The 22,992-nt window shown below is 42.1% G+C and overlaps 1 protein-coding gene across 9 annotated transcripts in view; it reads left to right on the plus strand.

The window, feature by feature from the left end:
* Positions 1-3,437: 3,437 nt before the first annotated feature.
* The window catches only part of tfcp2l1 (transcription factor CP2-like 1), a 46,963-nt gene continuing 27,408 nt past the window's right edge, over positions 3,438-22,992 (plus strand). For 2 of the 9 annotated variants that reach the window (XM_055638730.1, XM_055638732.1), the window contains exons 1-5: positions 3,438-3,608; positions 11,211-11,362; positions 18,627-18,703; positions 20,871-20,976; positions 21,477-21,583. In XM_055638730.1, coding sequence (XP_055494705.1) covers positions 3,541-3,608; positions 11,211-11,362; positions 18,627-18,703; positions 20,871-20,976; positions 21,477-21,583 — 510 coding nt within the window. In that variant the 5' untranslated portion in view covers positions 3,438-3,540. The other 7 variants (XM_055638737.1, XM_055638736.1, XM_055638739.1 and 4 more) reach the window with 6 other exon arrangements.

Raw genomic sequence — 22,992 nt, forward strand, 5'->3', positions numbered from 1 at the left:
GAAAATAACAGCAATGTTGATAGATACAAAAGTATTGAAAAATAGCAATGCTGAAAATCTGAAATAAAAACAGAAAATGGCAGATACACTCAGTAGGTCAGGCTGCATCTGTGGGGAAAAAATTGAGTTATTGGACAGAGATCCTTCATCAGAATTGGAAATGAACTTGCATGAAGGTGAGGGCAGCAATTCTGTGGTCAAAGGGGATATCTGTGATATGGTCAGGCTTAAGATGGGGTTAATTTATCCTTTGATTAATGGAAGCAGTTACAGGATGTTAGTAGAAAAGGGATAGATGTACAATATTATGAATGATGAGTTGTGAGGCATGCGCAGAATTTAAGTGCTCTTGGAGAGAAAATTTGAGCCAGGACCACAGATGATTGACCTGCAGTAATAGAGGGATAAAGTGAGTTGTAGTTTAATATGTGGTCCAGAAGGCGGCAGCATACCCAGACACACGAGGTGCTGTTCTTCCGGCTTGATTTCAGCCTTGTTATAACAGTCCAAGGTACTGGGGATGAGGTCAGAAGATGATAGTTGGAGGTAGGGAACAGAAAGCTCATGTCACTCTTGCATACTGAATGCATGTTCCCCACAAAGTGATCACCCAATCTATGTGTAATTTCTCCAATGTAGAGAAGACTTCTGTGAACACTGAATGCAGGTCCCCTAGATACGAAAAAAACCAATGTGAATTGCTGTTTCACCTGGAAAGACTGGGTGGTGACTTGACAACACAATTTGGATGTTGCTGCCTTGCTGCTTGGAAGGTTCCTTCACAAGAATGACAATCAGCCAACAGGACACACACGGAGAAGAAAGTGGTTTGGAGTCTGGATCTCTGTCCAGAGAACCTTCTGTTGGGCTTCAATGGACACCGATGTTAATTAGTATAAACCAGAAAAAAAAAGCTAATGTTCCTTTATGTAAGAAAGGGAGTGGGGATATTCCAGGTAAATACATAAAGCCAGTTGAGCTTCATGCCTGTGATAGGGAAATCATTGGAGAAAATACCATGGGACAATCTATGGCAGATGCTATATCACTGGTCCTTCACTCATCCTGGGGCATCTGGACAGCAAGGCCACCTTTGTTTGACTTTATTATTGACTATAGTTCTGCCCTCAACACCATAATTACAACCAAACTCATCTCCAACTCCAGGACCTAGGACTCAGCATTTCCCTCTGCAACCGGTTTCTTGACTTCCAGAACCATTGATCACAATCAGGAAGAATAGGCAACAAAACATCCTCCACGATAATTCAGGAGGAATACAGAGAGCAGAGTAAAATGGTATAATGACACCAACATCTGCCTCAACATCAGCAAAATGGGAGCTAGTTATTGACTTCAGCATCAGATGCCGAAGGGGAGATGGTTGAGAGCAGGCACGGGTTATTGATTGGGGACGATCAGCCATGATCACAATGAATAGCAGTGCTCGCTCGAAGGGCTGAATGACCTCCTCCTGCACCTATTTTCTATGTTTTTAACTTCAACTTTCTGTTGATATTAAATATCACCAATAATTTTCCCTGGTTCAGTCACGTTGTGACTATGGCCTAGAAAGCACACCAACGCCTCTGCTTTATTCATGTCGCATTAAATTCATATTTTATTTAATTCACATGTTTAGTCGATTTAAAAAAAAATAATAATGTTTTATGTGTCATTCCTAACTGTCACTGAATGTCATGTTGTCATTTGAGGCCAGAGCACCAAGGCAAATTCCTTGTATGTGAATATACTTGGCCAATAAACTTATTCATTCGAGAGACTAAAGAAATTCATCATGTCTCTGATGACTTAGGATGTTTTCTGCAGTGCATCTATAGAAATTGCCTTCAGGATGCATAACACTTTGGTTTGGAAACCACTCTGTCCAATTCCATAAGAAATTGCAGAGCTGTGGTTGGGGCCCAGTTCAGCCTCTTTCCCCCCAACGCCCCATCTTCCCCCCACATCACATTGACTCCATCTAAACTTCATGCTGTTGGTAAAGCAGCCAAAATAATTAAGGAATACTTACACCCCAATCATCCCCTCTCTTCCCCACCTCATGTACCACCAGATCCCGGAACAACTTGCATTTTCTCTGGATCTCTCACACTAACTCTGTAACACTTTCACCCGCTCTGCCAGTCTCGGGTGCACCTGTACCAACAGTTACCGAGGCAGATGTTAGATCAGCTTCCCTGAGAGTGAATTCACGGAAAGCAACTTGTCTGGATGGAGTCCCTGGCCATGTCCTCATGACCTGTGTGGATCAGCTGGCAGAGGCATTCACTCACATCTTTAACCTGTCTCTACCCCATTCCAAGGCCCACATCTGCATCAAAAGGACCACTATCATCCCAGTCCCGAAGAAAAGTAAGGTAGCGTGCCTTAAATGACTGTCGTTCAATGACTCAATGACTAATGACATTGTGAAGTGTTTGGAGAAACAGCCTTACAGCCAGTCTTGATCCACTGCAGGTTGTTCACTGTCACAACAGGTCCCCAAGACAGAACTGATTAGGCAGAGTCAGCATCTTTGTGAGGTGGAGATGCTGCGTCACTTATTTTATTCAGTTTTTTGAGGAGGTAATCAATGAAATTGATGAAGGCAGAGCAGTAGGTGCTGTCTCTATGGAGTTCAGTAAGATATTTGACAAGGTCCCACATGGTTGACTGGTCTATGGGATCCAAGGTGAGCTGGCTAAATGTATGTAAAATTGACTAGATAGGAGGCAGAGGGAGTGGAAGGATGTTTTCCTGATTACAAGTCTGGAATTTGTGGTGTCCCGCAAGGATTGATACTGAGATCTTTCCTATTGGTGATATATACATCAATGAGTTGGATGTGAATGAAGGATGAATGGTTTGTGGGTTACACTAGTAAATGTGTAGATAGCAGGCCAGGTTTACTAAGGATAGTGATCAATTGGAACGTCCAGTGAGTGGGGTGTTGCCTTACAGAATGTAATCCCAACTAATCTTATGCATTTTGACATGTCAAATAGGGGTCGGACATAAATTAAATGGTAGGGCACGAGGAATTTTGATGAAAAGAGAGACCTTGTGATCCAACTCCATACAGGAGGTAGTTGAGGCAGGCAATAGTACAACGTTTAAAAAACACATATGGACAAGTGCATGGAGGATGGGTTTTGGGTGATATTGGCCAAGCGCGCCAGGTGGGACTAGTGTAGATGGAACATGTTGGGCTACCTGGGCAAGTTGGGCTGAAGGACTCCATGCTCCAATTGGCTGATTCTGTCAAACTCGGGTTGCTTTGAGACGCAGCTCCTCGGCTGAACATTTTACGTAATCGCGTTGCAATTGAAAAGGGTGAGAAGTCAGAAGGCCGGCGTTATTTGAGGCAACAGTTGCGGCATTGGTTGGAGCAGCTAAACCTCACCCGTCATTGATCGGATCTCGACGTCACCTGGGTGTGTATATAAGCGGCTCCCAGGGGCGTTGGGTCGGTACACGTCTGCCGTTTACTGTACAGAGTTGTCTACCCGTCCCCTCTGCGTGGAGGTAACCTGAATCATGTTATTTTGGCACACGCAACCCGAACATTATCACCAACAACACCACAACAGCAACGGCCACCTCCGGTAAGTGAGTTTTCAAACTGAACAAGTCAGGAGGTTTCTTTTCTAAGTAACTCCTGGACGATTAGATATGGGGGAGAAAAAAAACGGGGTAAATAATTGTCAGGGCCATGTGTGGGCAGAGGATGCGGACAGTTACATGGACGAATGGGTAAAGTATTTGTACTTTAGAGGTGAAGGGCATGTGCAACTTTTAACTTTCTCCGGAGCTGTAACACTAACGTTGTCACACTCTGGTTATTTTTTTCTCTTTGCACTACCTGATGCACTTGTGTATGGCTTAACTGTACTCATGCATGGTTTGCTTTGACTTTCTCGTTTTAAATGTCGTTTGCACTTCGTGACATAGTTTCTACCCCGGGTAGATTGGTTGCTAAATTAGTCAGTCGCGTTTGGAATGATGTCCAGCGGTTGTCATAACCGCATTACATTAGAAGTTGCAGTGATGTAGAAAGTGCGTTTCTGGAACAGTCATACTTCGGTCCAGTTTTTGAAAATATTAGTTTAAGTTATGTTTAAATTGTTGTTTTTTTTTAAATTCGGGTTTGAGTAACTAAATTTTGTAAACTATTGAATATACAATTGATTAGTACGGGTTTAAGAAAGAACACAGATGCTGGTTTAAATCGAAGGTAGACACAAAATGCTGGAGAAACTCAGCGGGTCAGGCAGCATCTATAGAGAGAAGGAATCAGCCAAGGGTCTCGATCCGACACGTCACCCATTCCTTCTCTCTAGAGATGCTGCCTCACCCACTGTGATTAGTAATGCCCCTGTCCCACTTAGGAAACCTGAACGGAAACCTCTGGAGACTTTGCGCCCCACCCAAGGTTTCCGTGCGGTTCCTGGAGGTTGCAGGTGGTTTCCGGAGGTTGCAGGTAGTGGAAGCAGGTAGGGAGACTGACAAAAACCTCCGGGAACCGCACAGAAACCTTGGGTGGGGCGCAAAGTCTCCAGAGGTTTCTGTTCAGGTTTCCTAAGTGGGACAGGGGCATTAGGGTGTCGGGGGTTATGGGGCGAAGGGAGGAGAATGGGGTTAGGAGGAAGAGATAGCTCAGCCATGATTGAATGGCGGAGTAGACTTGATGGGCCGAATGGCCTAACTGCTCATATCACTAATGACCTTTTGACACGAGTTCTGTGACCTTGAGTGAGCGATTGCCTAGGAGAATATTTTGAGAATATTGCATTCATATTATTGTAGTTGTTTTTGTCATATTATTGCATGCTTGATCCAAAACACAGTGGTGGGGGGGGGGGGGTGGGGGGGGGGGGGGGAACAGAAGTTGCATTGCCTGTTTCTTTCCTGTCCACTTCCCAGAGAAGTTGATGTCGGTTTTCAATAGTTTTGAATTTTCATGTTCCTTCATGAATTTATTTAAAAAAAAAAACCATCCAAGGAACAGTGGGTAAACGGTCAGAACCCTTTTCCTCAGAGTGGAAATATCACAAATACTACAGGGGACAGCTTTAACGTGAGAGGGGCAAAGTTTAAAGATATGCGGGGCAAGTTTTTTTTTCCCTCGCAGAGAGTGATGGGTGGCTGGAACGTGCTGCTAGGTGAGGTGACAGTGACAGATACGATAGTGGCATTTAAGAGCTATGGATCATGGATCTACATGGGCATGGAGGGCTATGGATCATGTGCAGGCAGCGGAGATTACTTTATCTTGGCATTGTGTTTGGCACAGACATTGGGGGCAGAAGGATCAGTTCATGTGCTGTACTGTTCTGAAAGCAACATCAGAATTCTGCAGCTCTCTCTAAGGCTGGCTTGGACACTTGCCCAATAATAATAATAATAATAATGTTTATTTATATAGCACTTTTCAACAAAACCAATATTTGAACCAAAGTGCTTTACAGAGATTGATTAAATTAATTGAACAGATCAAATGTCAATAAATCCATACAAAACAAAAAAGAGAAAAAAAAAAAAAAAAAAAAAAAAAAAAAAAAACAAAAAAACTGGTAACCACGGCCTTTTCAGGCACGGGAAAAAAAAATAAAAAAAAATTGTCCTTTCATCAATTTTTTTTTAAACTTCAGATGCTGAAAGTGAATGTAAAAACAAGAGATGCTGGTAACACAGCCTTTTCAGCCTGCATCTGGGGAAAGAGAACTCTCATGTCAGGTTGAACATTTTTTTGGCAAATACTTTGCATTTCCGTTCCTATTTTGACAAATAAAATGTAAAGTTAAAATGTTTTGATTACCTGAGAAGATACCCCATGCTTTTTGGCTAAGAAATGTGCATAATTACGGCAGCTTTTTTTTTTTTTAAACCCAGACTCCAGGAGCCAATCAGGTCTATCTTGATTGGATCATGGAGGAATTAGTCATTCCAGACATCATACAACATCATGTATGATCTAGCTGTAACCTCACCTCTACATTCCTGTCTACCCGCAGAAGGTTTTCATTCCCATGCTTATCAGCAATCTGTCTATCGCCACCTTAAAAGTATTCAAAGATTCTGCTCCCCCACCCTTTGAGGAAGTAATTTCCAAAGACTCGGTGCCCTCTGCGAAGGACAAAAAACATTCTCTTCAATGGATAATCTGTATTTCAATGTAGGTAACTCCATGGTTCTATATTCTCCCACGTGATGAAAGGTCCCCTTCACATCTACCCTTTCAAGACCCCTCACAGTCTTATATTTTACTCGTCTCCTTTTGCTTTGCCCTTCCAAACTACAAGTCTCGTCTGTCCAGGTTTTGCTCAGAAGGCAACCAGTCCTTGCCCTGTTATAGACTAGTAAATGTTTTTGAGCTGCTGTTGTCTATTGTCTAATGCATTAATATCAGTCCTAGAATAACAAACTGACACTATTACACTATTACAGACAGTGGCGGACTGGCCGATGGCAAGTGGGCCCCTGATGAAGTGATAGCAAGTGATGGCAAGTGGGCCCTGTTAAATGATAGCATTGTAGTTGTGGGTGGGCCCCCTTTGTCTCTTGGCAACCAATATTGTTTGACCCAGACCGCCACTATTACAGATGTGGTCTTACCAATGAAGTTGAAATGAAGTATAAACTTTTTACTTAAGTATTCCATGCCATTTTCAATAAACAATCATATTCTGTTTGTTTTCCCAATTAATTGCTATATGCACACAGTAGCTTTGTGCACTCAGGCATACAAAACCCTTCAAATTTTGAACAATTTTACATGTACCCACATTATACAGCCAATTGCCAGATCTTTACCCTCTCCATCTATTTATATCCCCCTTGTAGCCTCCAGCATCCTCTTAATAACTTGGTTTCCAACATGTCTTTGTGCCATCAGAAAATTTAGCAGCCTTACCTTCAACAGTTGAGACCCCAGTGCCACTCATCAAGTGCAACTTCTCAGCTACTAAAGGTTGTATCTCCTTTGTTTTATTTTAGTCAGACAATTTCCCATTGACCAAAATGAATACCATGAGCTATTATTTTCTGCAATAAACTATTAAAATAATGGCAATTTGAAATTCAAGTTAACAAACAGATTATTAGTCGATCATCAATATGGTCGCTATCTGTGCAATTAAGGGCAGTGATAATAAGCCTCTGACGAGACGTTGACTCTCTTAGAAGTCCCATAGGGGCAAAATTGTCTTGTGTTATGAGAATGAGAATGAAAAGTTGATCTTTGGTTGATCAGTTGATCTTTGGTTGATCATCAGTACAACATAGATCCTATGCCACTGTCATTTCATGGGTACAGTTCAATGAATGCCAGGTTGAGTCTGAAGAAGGGTCCCGACCCAGAACTTCGTCCATTCATTTACTTCCACAGATGCTGCCTGGCCATCTAAGTTCCTCCAAAAGTTTGTTTTCTGCTCAAGATTCTGGTGTCTCTTGTGTCTCCAATATGCCAGGTCTCTGCCAGACTGTACAACAATGTGGACACCTATTTGCTGCATTTTTGAAGAGTAGTGGATCAAATGAGCAGGGCAAGGGAATGGCAGAGGTATATCACAGAGTGAGAGATGACTGTGGAATGAGTCTATCTAGTTGCAGAACACCAACTGTGCACTGAAGCGTGTGTATGATCCTTTATTCATGGAGTTGGGGCATTGATAAGTCTCAGAATGGACAATGATCTAGAAAGACCCGTCGTCTTTACGTCACAAAAAACAATCCATAAAGCAAAATAAATTACACAGAGGGAAAGGGAAATGTGGGTTATTAAATTTGGGACCAACAAGACCCTTCAGTTTTGTTTTGTAAACCTTTGACATTAAGTTGTGACCTTGGAGATCAGATGCATTGAGGCCTAGTTTGGGGCTTGAAAAAATCTCTAATCTTATTTTAATAAGCTATGGTTTTTCACAATGTTTAACCATTCAGAGTGAGAACAGTTTCATTAAAAATGGCAGAAAAAATGCAAATACAGGAAATCTGATTTTTGTTAAAATTCTGACTGCAAATATTTCTTGATTAGAATTAATACAGATTTCAGTTCATGACGCGGATAGAGCTACATCTCCGAATACAGATTTGAAAAATTCTCTTTTAAGGGGCCTTCTCTTCTATTTCTACTTTCCTCTTTCTCTCTTCCTTTTTTTTTATTTTTTATATACACACTTCACGTTTTTCTACTCTCTACCATCTATTTCTCCACTTTTTCCCCTTTCTATTGCTTTCTTTTTCTTGTTCTGCTTACTTCTTTCTTATAACATAAAACTAGAGGTTGTACATAGAATGGATTACGTTATTACATAGTTGGCACCTAAAATTAGGTGCCACTGTACTGTTTTGTGATGTATTAACTTCTAATAAAATAAATAAAAAAAAAAAAAAAAAAAAAAAAGAATTAATACAGACACTGGCAGAGATACAGTAGAACTGGGTGTATTCGCGTCCTTTTCTTCTTTGTTGTTTTTTAGTATGTGTTAAACGTATGTTTTAGTGGGTTTTTTCCCCCGTATTGTACTCCGCCCGCACTGCGACCTAACATCGAGGAGTTGGCGGCCTCTTGCTGAGGATCGACTTTTGGGACCTCCAACCACGGGAGCCTGCGGACTTTAACATTGTAGTGCTCGTGGTCCCTTGGTTAAGGACCGACTTCGGGAGCTCCAAGCCGCAGGAGCTCCGGACCGCCCCGATCGCGGGAGCTTCGACCGCCCCGACACGGGAGCTTCGATCTCCCCAACTGCGGATGGTTCGACTGCCCCGACCGCGGGAGAATAACGAGGAAACAAGATTAGACTTTATTGCTTTCGATCACAGTGAGGAATGTGGGGAATCTGCTGTGGCGGATGTTTATGTTAACTTTTATGTCGTTGTGTGTCTTGTTGCTTTTTTTAGTATGGCTGTATGGTAAATCGAGTTTCACTGTACCTTAATTGGTACATGTGAGAATAAAATGCCTTTGAACCTTTGAATCCGTTTTGATTCCTGTCAGATAATTACATTGTTTTCCCATTGTGATTCTTACGCTATTGTCAGAAGCAACATAGCCATTGGGTATATAGCTGAAAAGGAGATTCCTAAATCCTACCATTTCCTGATATGTAAGTTTCCAATTCTGTGAAACGTGCATTGTTATCCAAATTCACTGTTTGTTGTGGAAGAATGTATAGCATCTTATTATATATTCCATCTTCAGACATGTTGGAGCACATCATCATAATTATAATTCCTATCTGAACCAGCCTCAGCATTTTACCACCCTCATTTTAATTCTACATTCCCTGTAGAGGGATAGGTGAGTGTTTGGGGAAAATTGGAAATAATTCCTGTCTAAATTGCATTACTTATTGTATGCTATACGCTTTCTCTTTATATTTCAAAGCCATTCTCGATTTCAGATTAGAGTCTAAATGGTGTCAGGAGGTCGGTGATGTATTGTCAATTACAAATTTCACTTTGATTCATTCATCTTGAGTAATCCAAGAAAAGTAGTTCAATCATTAATACCTGGTGCAAATCTCAAAATGTTAACGCCTATAAGTGTGCAGGAAGGAATTGCAGATGCTGGTTTAAATCGAAGATAGACACAAAATGCTGAAATTCAGCGGGTCTGAAGGGTCTTGATCCGAAACATCACCTCTGCCTATTCTCCAGAGTTGTTGTCTGACCCGCAGAGTTACTCCAGCTTTATGTGTCTACATGTTAATGCAATGCAATTGTACTGGGTTTGAGAGTTGAAGATTATCACAACTAACACCAGCACAAAGGTCAATTTCTCAACACCCAGGTTCAAAATATAACACAGGGGCCAGCTGATTGGCAACTGTGAGACATTGGCTCTTTGGTCTGCTATTCTACTGTCTTGTTTTTGTTCTTTGATAATCTAAGAAGCCTTTGCTTCTGTGCATCAAATCTACTTCAGACTTTGACTTGTTTATCATCTTGTATTTTAAATGCATAGCTGCTCTTTGTGGGGGAAAAAGCAGGAAATATCCGAAGTGACCAAGTCAAGTCAAGTCAAGTTTATTTGTCACATACACATACGAGATGTGCAGTGAAATGAAAGTGGCAATGCTCGCGGACTTTTGTGCAAAAGACAAACAACCAAACAAATTATAAACAAAATCATAACACACATATTCTTTTACATAATAAATAATGGAAGGAAAAACGTTCAGTATAGTTAGTCCCTGGTGAGATAGGCGTTTACAGTCCGAATTGCCTCTGGGAAGAAACTGGGAAGTACCAACGGACGTAACCTGTGTGTCTGAACCATGAGTCACATAATGCATTTATTTGTTACTCAGAACTTGGTGAATCTGATAGGTCTATACCAGTCTTTAGCCTACATAAGTTTGTTCATTCAACCGTTTCCATTGCAAGCAAATTGAGAATGTGACGAGCCTGAGAGTATGTTTTCTGTATCCAGTGTTTTTTTTTAGTTCTTATTCTATACATGTCAAGAATAGCTGAGTTTTTGTTGTGAGTGACTCTGGAAAATGTTCCCTGAGAGACTACATCATAACAGTGATAGCAAAACGCAATTGGCTTTGTTTCCAAGTAATTTAACATCATCACTACCCTAAATCAAGGAAGGTCTCAAATTTGGGATTCATTACCTCTAGGTGTATATAGCTCATGCGCAAACCCTGCTGATTATGGGAGCTGGTTATGTGCATGTTGTCGACCTCTTTTACCATATTGCAGAGGGTTTTTGCCCACAGTGGGTGGTACACATATGGAATGAGCTGCCAGAGGAAGTGGTTGAGGCAAGTACATTAACAACATTTGATTGAAATTTGGACAGGTACAAGGATAGACGATGTTGAGGATTTTATGGATCAAATGTGGGTAGATGGGACCAGCTTGGATGGGCACCTTGGTCGGCATAGAAGAGCTGGGCTTCATGCCATATGACTTTGAGCATTTAAAAGTAAGTTGTTGGCTATGAAGTGATTTTGGGACATCTTAAAATTGTGAGCATTTCTATATACATGCAAGTTATGCAAATTCTCTTCCTTTTGCAGCAGGCTTTGGTAACGGAAATCAGTGGCAAAAGTATGACGTGACCTTTATTTTCGATCAGTCTGTTTTTCCTGTACGTTGACCACAATGTGGAACAATTAGATAAATTGCTTTGAGTAGTTAATTGACTGCGATCAATTGCGATGCAATTAATTAATGTTTTTGTTCCGTTTCAGTGATGTCCTTGCACTGCCTGTTTGTAAACACGAGGAGTCAAATCCCTCACCAGGAACGGATGCCAAGATGCTCCCATTCCAGTACAGGCTTTGTGCAGCCACCTCTCCTGCTGTCAAACTCCACGAAGAAGCTCTGACCTATCTCAACCAAGGTATCTAAAACTGAGCATTTACTTTTGATTTTTCTCCCCCTCCCCTCCCTCATCTCTCTTTTCATGTTGGCTCTCTATAGCCTCATTGTTTCCCTGCAGTGGACAGGAATGCTTAGCTTGCAGATTCCTTTTCCGAGGGTGTTCCTTCCTTCTGCCCCTAAGCTTTGGGTTTGATCTGTTTCCCCAAAGTCTTCAGTCTGTTCCTATGCAGACACATCCATTTTGTTGGAGCATGTCGGAACCAGAGGGTAATGTATGAAGTGTCTTTTGATAATTAAGTCTTGTGTTCCCAAAATGAAGAGCCATCTGTTATTGTTAAGTCTCTCCACTGGGAATATGTGATTTGGTTTGGCAGTGAAATGTTTGGAGGGAAAGGAGTTTGGGGTGGGATTGTGAGGGTTTGTTCCGGAGAATAGTATCTGGGTTGTGGTCTCCAATTTCGAAGGGGGTGATTGAAGGGTGTTGGGTGCAGTCTTTCAAATTCCTCGACAGCTTAGCAGCTGAAGCAAATTGAATTATAAAATCCAGGAAGGGTATCTTTCCTGAATTATGAACTGTGAGCCAATCTGGAAAGGGAGTGTATGTGGAACTTGGCAGGTTGTCGGAGGTCAACAGACGCAGCGCTGTTCATAGGCAAAGAGTTTGCCAAGGAACAGCATCTATAATTGCGCCCCCAAAAATAGCCAGGATAACAATAAAACGTTGATGTTTGGAAATTCAGTTCCAGCATCAATCAGGACGAGAAGTGCGAATGAAAGGCAAATTGTGGGCGGGTTTTACTGAGGTATATGTGTTGTGTCTTTCTGCAGACGCCTCCATGTCATTCTGTGACCTAAAATGTATCTGAAACTAGAGGTAAAACGCTTTGCTTTGGACAATCCTTTGAGGTTTAACCCCAATGAACTTTGAACTGAGTGCACCAATATCATTCCTCTGCATTGAGCAATGGTATCCTGAAGATTGAAGCGAATATTACTTTTGGACTTCTCTGCATTTGAACCCACTTGTAACTTGCGCAGAGTTGCATTGCCCCTACGCTACCCTTGATGCACATGGCAACAGCTGACATTACCTTGGAGGGTAACCTCAGTGAAATTCTTAGACAAGGAGGAGCTGAAACTAAAAAATTGTTGCGTGAAACGCGGGCTGATTTAACGAGGTAGAGAGCTTCAGGCACCGTAGATCCAACAAATGAAGACTGCAGAGGTTCCAGGTGAGGTTACATATGCAATTTAAACTTTAGCTATAGGGCTATTAATTCATCCACTATTTTACATGCTAAACATGCAATGCAGTTACATCTGCACATTGAACTCTGCCTCTGAAGTTCATTTCCACTGACTTCAGTGGGGTGCAGCAGACCTACTGTTTAGCACATCTAATAGAGGCTGAATTTCTGCCCTAATTGTTCTGTTTCCACATCCTCCTGATATTGTATCATTTGTGAGATCTTGCATTATCCGCTTCAAACATTTTGTATGTGACCCTTCTCTTTATAGAAACATAGAAAATAGGTGCAGGAGTAGGCCATTCGGCCCTTCAGGCCATTCAATATGATTCAAAATCAGAACCCTTTTCCTGTTTTTTCCCCTTGATTCCATTAGCGCCAAGAGCTATATTTAACTGTCTCTTGAAAACATGTAGTGAATTGGCCTTCACTGCCTTCCACAGATTCACAACTCTCTGTGTGAAATATTTTTTCCTCATCTCAGTCCTAAATGGCCTACCCCTTATTTTTGATCCCTCATTCTGGACTCGCCCAACATCGGGAACATTTTTCCTGCATCTATCCTGTCCAATCCCTTAAGAGATTTATATGTTTCTATAAGATCCCATCTCATCCTTCTAAATTCCAGAAAATACAAGCCCAGTCGATCCATTCTTTCATCATATGTTAGTCCCGCCATTCCGGGAATTAACCTGGTGAACCTACACTGCACTCCCTCAATAGCAAGAATGTCCTTCCTCAAATATAAGACCAAAACAGCACACAATACTCCAAGTGTGTTCTCACCAGGGTCCCGTATAACTGCAGTAGGACCTCTTTGCTCCAATACTCTCACTATGAAGACCGACATGTAATTTGCTCTTTTCACTGCCAGCTGTACCTGCATGCTTACTTTCAGTGACTGATATACAAGCACACCCAGGTCTCGGTGCACCTCCCCTTTTCCAAATCTGACACCATTTGGATAATAAACTGCCTCCTTGTTCTTGCCACCAAAGTGGATAACCTCACATTTATCCACATTATACTGCATCTGCCATGCATCTGCCCACTCACCCAACCTATCCAAGTCACCCTGCAGCCTCAGCATCCTCCTCACAGCACACACTGCCACCCAGCTTTGTGACCCGTTAATTCCTACTCTTTGAATCCTGTCTGCCAATCGGTTCGCTATCCATGTCAATACCTGACCCTCAATACCATGTGCTTTAATTTTATACACTAATCACTTGTGTGGGACCTTGTCAAAGGCTTTTTGAAAGTCCAGATACACTGAAGTCCTACACAGTAACACCCATTAGCATCAAGGTGAGATGCTCCCTATTTTGTGTGCTTTCTGCTCCTTTAAAGGGGAAATCCTTTAAAACCGAGATGAGAAGAACTTTTTTCACGCAGAGAGTGGTGAATCTCTGGAACTCTCTGCCACAGAGGGTAGTTGAGGCCAGTTCATTGGCTATATTTAAGAGGGAGTTAGATGTGACCCTTGTGGCTAAGGGGATCAGGGGGTATGGAGAGAAGGCAGGTACAGGATACTGAGTTGGATGATCAGCCATGATCATATTGAATGGCGGTGCAGGCTCGAAGGGCCAAATGGCCTACTCCTGCACCTAATTTCTATGTTTCTATGTTAACCTGAGCCAGGGAAATGTGTATGTAATTGACAGTTGAAATATTGGTAAGAAAGTGCTGTATGTGTTGGTGTGATTCTGAGAATACATAAAAACACGGGCGTTAATAGCACAGGAGGAGACCACCTTCTCCATCCTGTCTGTGGGTATCCATCAAAGCTCATCCCACTTTCCAGCTGTGGACCGGCGGCCTTGAAGACTGCCGTTGTTTAATGTGTGTCTTGCTAAATGATGACCTCAAAAAATATTTCCAGGAGCTTTTGTATCACTGAGTTCAGGCTGACTAACCTGTGGTCATTCAGTCTTTTCATAACATCATAATGCCTCATCACATAATCTCTCCTCACTATTGTACTTGTTTACCAAAATAACATTGGAAGAGCTTTTGCCCAACCAGGCCACCAGTTCCCCATCACTGTCCTCCCTCTTCCCTTTTACTCATTCTTCCTACCGGAAAACCTAGAAATGAATAATATTGGGCTGCCATTCCTGCCCATCTTCTACTTTTTTTGCCCCCCCCCCCAACCCATTTCATAGAAACATAGAAAATAGGTGCAGGACTAGGCCCTTTGAGCCTGCACCGCCATTCAATATGATCATGGCTGGTCATCCAACTCGGTATCCTGTACCTGCCTTCTCTCCATACCCCCTGATCCCTTTGGCCACAAGGGCTGCAGCTAACTCCCTCTTCATTATAGCCAATCAACTGGCCTCAACTACCTTCTGTGGCAGAGAGTTCCAGAGATTCACCACTCTTTGTGTGAAAAATGTTTTCCTCATCTCGGTCCTAAAGGATTTCCCCCTTATCCTTAAACTGTGACCCCTTGTTCTGGACTTCCCCAACATCGAGAACAACCTTCCTGCATCTAGCCTGTCCATTCCCTTAAGAATTTTGTAAGTTTCTATAAGATCCCCCTCTCAATCTCCTAAATTCTAGCGAGTACAAGCCGAGTCTATCCAGTCTTTCTTCATAAGAAAGTCCTGACATCCCAGGAATCAGTCTGGTGAACCTTATCTGCACTTCCTCTATGGCAATAATGTCCTTCCTCAGATTTGGAGACCAAAACTGTATGCAATACTCGAGGTGTGGTCTCGCCAAGACCCTGTACAACTGCAGTAGAACCTCCCTGCTCCTATACTCAAATCCTTTTGCTATGAATGCTAACATACCATTTGCTTTCTTCACTGCCTGCTGCACCTGCATGCCTACTTTCAATGACTGGTGTACCATGACACCCAGGTCTCGTTGCATCTCCCCTTTTCCTAATCGGCCACCATTTAGATAATAATCTACTTTCCTGTTTTTGCCACCAAAGTGGATAACCTCACATTTATCCACATTATACTGCATCTGCCATGCATTTGCCCACTCACCCAGCCTATCCAAGTCACCTTGCAGCCTCCTAGCATCCTCCTCACAGCTAACACTTCCCCCAGCTTAGTGTCATCCGCAAACTTGGAGATGTTGCATTCAATTCCCTTGTCCAAATCATTAATATATATTGTAAATAGCTGGGGTCCCAGAACTGAGCCTTGCGGTACCCCACTAGTCACTGCCTGCCATTGTGAAAAGGACCCGTTTACTCCCACTCTTTGCTGAGCTTGTCCAAACTTTACAAGCTTGTATACTAATTCCCTGCTTTGACCCATTTCCTTCAGAATCTCTGCACTGGTCCCTATTATCCCACATCATTAACCGTCTACAGCGTGGAAACAAGCCTTTCGGCCCAACGTGCCCCCACCATCCGAAAATGCCCCACCTGCAATCGTCCCGCCTCCCTTCATTTGGCACATATCCTTGTGTACCTTTCATATCCATGTACCTGTCCAAATGTATTTTAAATGTGGTTATAGTACCTGCCTTAACTACTACCTCTGGCAACTCATTCATATACCCACCACCCACTGGGTGATAAAGTTGCTCCTCGAGTACTATTAAATCTTTCTTCTCTCACCTTAAACCTATGTGCTCTGGTTCTTGATTCCCCTACTCTGGGTAAAAGACTCTGTGCATCTATCTATTGCCCTCTGTAAGATCACCCCTCATCCTCCTACTCCCCAGGGAATAAAATCCCAGCCTGCCCAACCTCTCCCTATAGCTCGAGTCCTGGCAACATCCTCATAAATATTCTCTGCTTTCTTTCCAGCTTAACATCTTTCCTGTAACAGAATGAGCAAAGCTGAACACAATACTACAAATGTGGCCTCACCATTGTCTTGTAACATAACATTCCAACTTCTATACTCATTACACTGAATGATGAAGGCCAATGTGCCAAAAGCCTTCTTGACCACCCTATTGACCTGTGACGCCACTCAAGGAGCTATGTACCTGCACTCATAGACTCCTCTGCTCTGTAACACTCCCCAGAGCTTTGCCATTCACTGCGAAGGACCTGCTCTGGTTAGACTTCTCAAAATGCACCACCTCGCACTTATCTGCAATCTAAATCTTTCTTGAAGGTAGCTGAAAATCTGTCCACATCAATACATTAGTCCCAACCTCATTGTGGCGCTAATCCTCTCGTATGCCAGTGACGAATTCCCGATCTTTCAATCCACCCTGCACTTTTTTTAATCTGTATTTTCTCTGTAGCTACAACACTATTTTGCATTCTGTTCATTTTCTCTTTTGCATTACTTGATGTACTTGTGTGGTATGATCTGCTTGGGCAGCATGTAAAACAAAGTTTATCACTATCTCAGTACACATTGACAATAAACCAGTTTCAGGACCAGAATGATGTCTAATCAGACTGGTCTGAATAACAAATTTCCTACCTCGTGGACATTAACGAACCAGGTGGATTTTTGTGACGGTCCAGACATTTTGTGGTCATTATTACTGATATGAGTTTTTTTTTTTTTCAATTGCAGATTTATTTATTTAATTAACTGAATTTAAATTCCCTCACTGCGGTGTTGGGATTTGAACTGGTCACCGGATCATTACCCTACAGGACCTCATTCTTCTTTCTACCCATGTCATTGGTATTGATATGGACCACGACCTCTGGCTGTTTACTCTCCTTCCCCTTCTCCCATCCTAGGACGAGTTTACATCAAAAGGGTCATTGCTTGTTCGGTCATTAGAGAGTTTAAATGAAGTTAATACATTGCCTCAGGTCTAACCTGCATTTAGTTTATAATCTCTCACTGCTGCCCAGTGTAATGTTTAGTTTTAAACAATTAAATCATTTGTTTTGTATATATTGAGTAATCTGTTTACAGCAAAGTGTAAAGTTTGCAATGAATGGTAATCAGAAATGTCTGAATTAATTAGCTGGTTATTTTACTTTTACTTAATTAGCAGCATTACTCTTTTAATTGAAGATAACTGGTTGTTTGATTATTTAAAAAATGGTACTGTTTCGATCGGACATGCCAAATGTTTCTGTTGTCTGCATGGTTCCCAATCTGTGACACCCGTTTACTGTTGACAATTGGATATAAACACATTGAAGCACTATTGGGTTTGTCTGGGGGACCCCTTCTCCCAGAACATACAGTTAACAGAAATGTTCAATGTTGATAGCTCCTGGGTTAAGTGTCAGGAGGGATGAAACAACAATGAGGACTTTCGAAAGTGTTTTGTTTTTTAAAACCAAACAAGAAATCTGGGAGCAGCCAACCCTTCCTGAAGTGAATAAAGAATTATGCAGGAGAGGATGAAAGGAAGCTGCATTTGTCGGGCAGCTGTAAGAACTCTTGGTTCCAAGACCCCCTCAGTTCGAACAACTACCAAAAGACGTTCTTGTAAAGGGTAATTGACGAATTATGGACTTACTTGAATTTTGAGGGTGAGTGTGCGTAAAATGCATAACGTATATGTAACATTAATTTGTCTTGAAAAATAAAATTAAAAGTGTTGTCTTGTCATGTAATAATCTAGACTGTAAGGCGATATTGTAAAGAGTTGGCTAGTATATATGAATCTGAGTTGAATCCAGCAAGCAGGTTACTGCAGATAAGGTGTGTAAGAACTTTCAGATGAGTTACAGATATTGGATAATATATATTTATGGGAATGTTTTGTTAGAGTGCCTTGTTAGGCACAAAAATGGTCAGGATGAACCCCAAATCCCCAAAAGGTAAATTACCTAACTTGAATGTGGAGTCTCTTCAAGGTGAGAGTGAGACCCATGCTGCCACATTCCGTCTAAATTGGTTTGGGGATTATCTGGAATGTACGAAATACGTTAAAGATCTGTACAATGAAAATAAGTGTTTGCTGCTGATAACACAAAGTTGTTTGTACACTCAATAAAGTTGAATTTAATTTGAATTGATTAATTTAAGAAAATAGTGGACTTAATGTTTAACTAAGTTGAATTGTTGGACTGATTGAATGAATTCATTTCTACTTGAAGGGTAAGGTGTACCAACATTTTGCTTTCTTATCAACCAGGCCAATCCTATGAAATCAGTATGGTTGCCAACAAAAAACTGGAAGACTGTCAAGAAATAATTGGGAAATATGTAAAGGTAAGACATTTTCCTGTGCCTGGAAAGTTGGATTGTTTTCTCTGGACTGTCTGAGGCAGAGGGGAGACTTGATAGGTGATAGGTGTATACCTTTTTCCCCAGGATGACTAGTGGGCATCGCTTTCAGGTGAGAGGGGAATAATTAATAGGAGCTGTGCAGGGCAAGTTTTGTTTTTGTTTAACAGAGTCATGGGTGTGGCACTACCAGGGGTGATGACGGCATATAAAATTATTAAGGGTTTGGACATGCTGGAGGCAGGAAAGATATTCCCGATGTTGGGGGAGTCCAGAACCAGGGGCCACTGTTTAAGAATAAAAAGTAAGCCATTTAGAACCGAGATGAGGAAAAACCTTTTCACATAGAGAGTTGTGAGTCTGTAGAATTCTCTACCTCGGAGGGTGGTGGAGGCTGGTTCGCTGGATGCGTTCAAGAGTGAGCTGGACAGAACTCTTAAAAATAGCGGAGTCAAGGGATATGGGAAGAAGGCAGGAATGGAGTACTGATTGTGGATGATCAGCCATGATCACATTGAATGGCGGTGCTGGCTCGAGGGGTTGAATGGCCTGCACCTGTTGTCTATTGTCTAATATGTTTGTGGCTTTTAGATGGGCTCGTGGATATGCAGGAAAATAGAGGTATATGGATCACATGCAGGCAGAAGAGATTAGTTTAACCTGTAAGGCACTTGGGTCAAAGGGCATGTTCCTGTGATGTCCGGTTCTATGTGGAAAGTGGGGGTGATCAACCAGGGTAGCATGCGTCATTTGCGTAATCCTGAGACTGGGTTGTGTGGGATTACATTTGCTTCTCATTTAACATTGATCACGGGTCTGTTTTTGTATTTTGTCTTTGAACGGCAATTCAACTATTACTGTTAAATTGTTGAGATGTTGTGCCCCACCCTGATCACTCTTCCACTTCCCCCAAAGTATTAACCTAGGAGTCAAAGGCCCTTGTACTATGCCCACGCATATCATATGTACTTCATTACTGAGTTCATCAGAGAAGTCATTATTGAATATTAATAAACAGTCCACCGTTCTGGTGCCTCCTCCTTATCCGTGTGATCTTGCATCCTCACTTATTCTGAGATAGTTGGATCATCAAATCAGGAGACATTGAGTAGGCATGGCCTCCAGTATTTTAAACAATGAGAGGGGAAATTGAAATGTAAGCAATTCTTTAAAGCTTAAGAGGAGATACGGGGAATGTTTCCACCTGTCGGACAGTTTTTTCACTCCTCGGCTGGGGAATCCTTCAAAATCTCAATGACCAAAAGTTGCAGAAGGTCAGTCATCTGGTTCAATCAATAGGTTTCTGAAAATTGGAGGAATTGAGGGTTTGTGGGGATAGGGCAGGAAAATAGGGTTGTGGTAGAAGGTCAACCACGGTCTTGTTGAATGGTAGAGCAGGCTGATGGCCCCGAATGACTGACTGTTGTTCCTTCTTCCTATCAGCTCTGCAGTGACGTGCTCCAATTGTTGTAAGTTTCCATGCATTTTTCCTGTTAATGGACTTTGATTATTTGTATCCTATATTCCCTGTTTTCAGATGACTAGATAAACGACTCTGTGCATTCAACCCGAGTAGGGTAGAAACTGTGTGTGTGTGTGTGTGTGTGTGTTTATTTTAAGGTGAGGGGGAAAGATTTATTAGGAACCTGATGTGGCAACGTTTCAGCGGGTGGTAGGTATATGGAATGAGCTGCCAGAGGAGGTATTTGAGGTGGGTAGGACAATGGCATGTATAAGACATTTGGACTGATACATGGATAGGAAATGTTTCGAGAGTTATGGGCCAAATATGGGCATGGTCGGATATGTTTTGATAGGCACCTTGGATGGTTGGGTCAAAAGGCTTGTTTCCCTGCTCTATGACTGTTAAGTTTAAGGGAGGGACATATGCTTATGGTCCATTCCTAAATACCTATGCAGATAATTCCAATTGCTTGTCCTTGCTTCTACACAGTTGAATTAAGGTAATTATTTTCAAATAGACAGACAAGTTCACCACCATCTATCTCCCACTTTCTACCCAGCACTGAGTAAAGTGAAGTACCAGACCAGACTGTTCCTGTGCTTTCTAGATTAACGCCCGGGCATTCTGCCCAGTGCCCATTCCCGGTTCTACCTTATCATTCCCAGTTAATCAACTGTTGTCTTCCAGAGCATTATCCGTGTGGTTTTCCATGACCGGCGCCTGCAATACACCGAGCACCAGCAGCTGGAAAGTTGGCGTTGGAGTCGTCCCGGAGATCGCATTCTTGGCCTGGGTGAGCAGCACTACCTGTTGCATTGCTTCATGTATAGCCTGTGGGCCCACTGCTGCAGGGAGTTGAAGACAGGTCACATCTAATTGTTTGCCCTCCATCACTATAAGTAACCTTACCACGACAGTTTGATAATACAACACCCACACCACATTCAGACATTTGAAGCTCTGGATTTTATCTGATAATAAAGATATGGACTAGGGCCCAGGGGAAATAGTTCTGCAACCTTGCTGCCTAATGGGTACATGGATAGGAAAGGTTGAGAGGGACATGAACCACAAATGAGAGGGGAAAATGAGATGAACTTAGTTGGGGCATTTTAGTTGGCAAGTTATATAATTTGGCATCTTAAATTCCTGCTGGCCCCACTCCTTCCGTAGGTCTTAGTTTTGCATGAGTTGGTCTTAATTTGGCACGGGTAAAGAAGTCGAGTCATACATGAAGTTAAATAGTGCTGCAAAAGAAATCTTGAATCTATTGTAAAAGAGAACTTTTCACAGACTTGCCTCTGTCGGTTGGCATCCTGGAACCTCGAACAAATCCATTGCAGCTAAATTGTGTTGAGTTTCTCTGGGATCCCACCAAAAGGACTTCTGTCTTTGTTCAGGTAAAGTGACTGCCTCTCTGCCGTCATGCACGGTGGCTTCTAATGCTATGCAAAGTGCTGGTGCAAGATGGTTGGCTGGGGATGGACATGAAGATCTATCACGTTGCGTGACATTTAATTATAAAGTCTTCGCCCTCCAGTTCCAAGCTCGTAGTGCTGCTAATTTGCTTGTCCTCACATTTGACCTTTGAACCTTTCATTATTTGTTCTCTCTGCCATCCATTACCATATAACCATATAACAATTACAGCACGGAAACAGGCCATCTCGGCCCTACAAGTCCGTGCCGAACAAAAATTTTTTTTTCTCCTTAGTCCCACCTGCCTGCACTCATACCATAACCCTCCATTCCCTTCTCATCCATATGCCTATCCAATTTATTTTTAAATGATACCAATGAACCTGCCTCCACCACTTCCACTGGAAGCTCATTCCACACCGCTACCACTCTCTGAGTAAAGAAGTTTCCCCCTCATATTACCCCTAAACTTCTGTCCCTTAATTCTGAAGTCATGTCCTCTTGTTTGAATCTTCCCTATTCTCAAAGGGAAAAGCTTGTCCACATCAACTCTGTCTATCCCTCTAATCATTTTAAAGACCTCTATCAAGTCCCCCCTTAACCTTCTGCGCTCCAGAGAATAAAGACCTAACTTATTCAACCTATCTCTGTAACTTAGTTGTTGAAACCCAGGCAACATTCTAGTAAATCTCCTCTGTACTCTCTCTATTTTGTTGACATCCTTCCTATAATTGGGCGACCAAAATTGTACACCATACTCCAGATTTGGTCTCACCAATGCCTTGTACAATTTTAAGCATTACATCCCAGCTTCTATACTCAATGCTCTGATTTATAAAGGCTAGCATACCAAAAGCTTTCTTTACCACCCTACCTATATGAGATTCCACCTTCAAGGAACATTATCTTACTTCCTTTTCAAACAAGATCATCTCTGCGTTTAAGGTGCAGGTTAATCTTTCTCACTTTTGACCGGTGTATCTGAAACAGGCACGTGCCGTCAGCGTAGCCTACCCTGACTAAAATAATTAAATTGTAATTATTAAATATAAATAGTAAAGGCATGGGAGAAGAATGCCGAGCTAAGAGATCGATCTCTTAGGTAGGCATAATTCTCCGTGCCTTTCATCCGCAGCACATGTAACATGCGAAGGTCTGTGCAGCTGATGTGCCGTAGACGCTGCTTCAAGCTGTCAATCTCCAGGGTACTGAAGGCAGCAGAAATTCTGCCTTTGCAGTACTGCGCTTGCGCAGTGCAAGTTTCTTGGCGGGTTTTTCAAGCATAGATTGCCATTATCTTAAGAATATCTTAAGAAACAAAGAGAGAAGAATGGAGTTCATGTACAAATGATGTGGTAAGTAAGTTTCTAGGTGCTATATGTTTCTAAAT

This window comes from Leucoraja erinacea, chromosome 7, assembly GCF_028641065.1.
Source record: "Leucoraja erinacea ecotype New England chromosome 7, Leri_hhj_1, whole genome shotgun sequence".
In the NCBI taxonomy this organism is placed as follows: Eukaryota; Metazoa; Chordata; class Chondrichthyes; order Rajiformes; family Rajidae; genus Leucoraja; species Leucoraja erinaceus.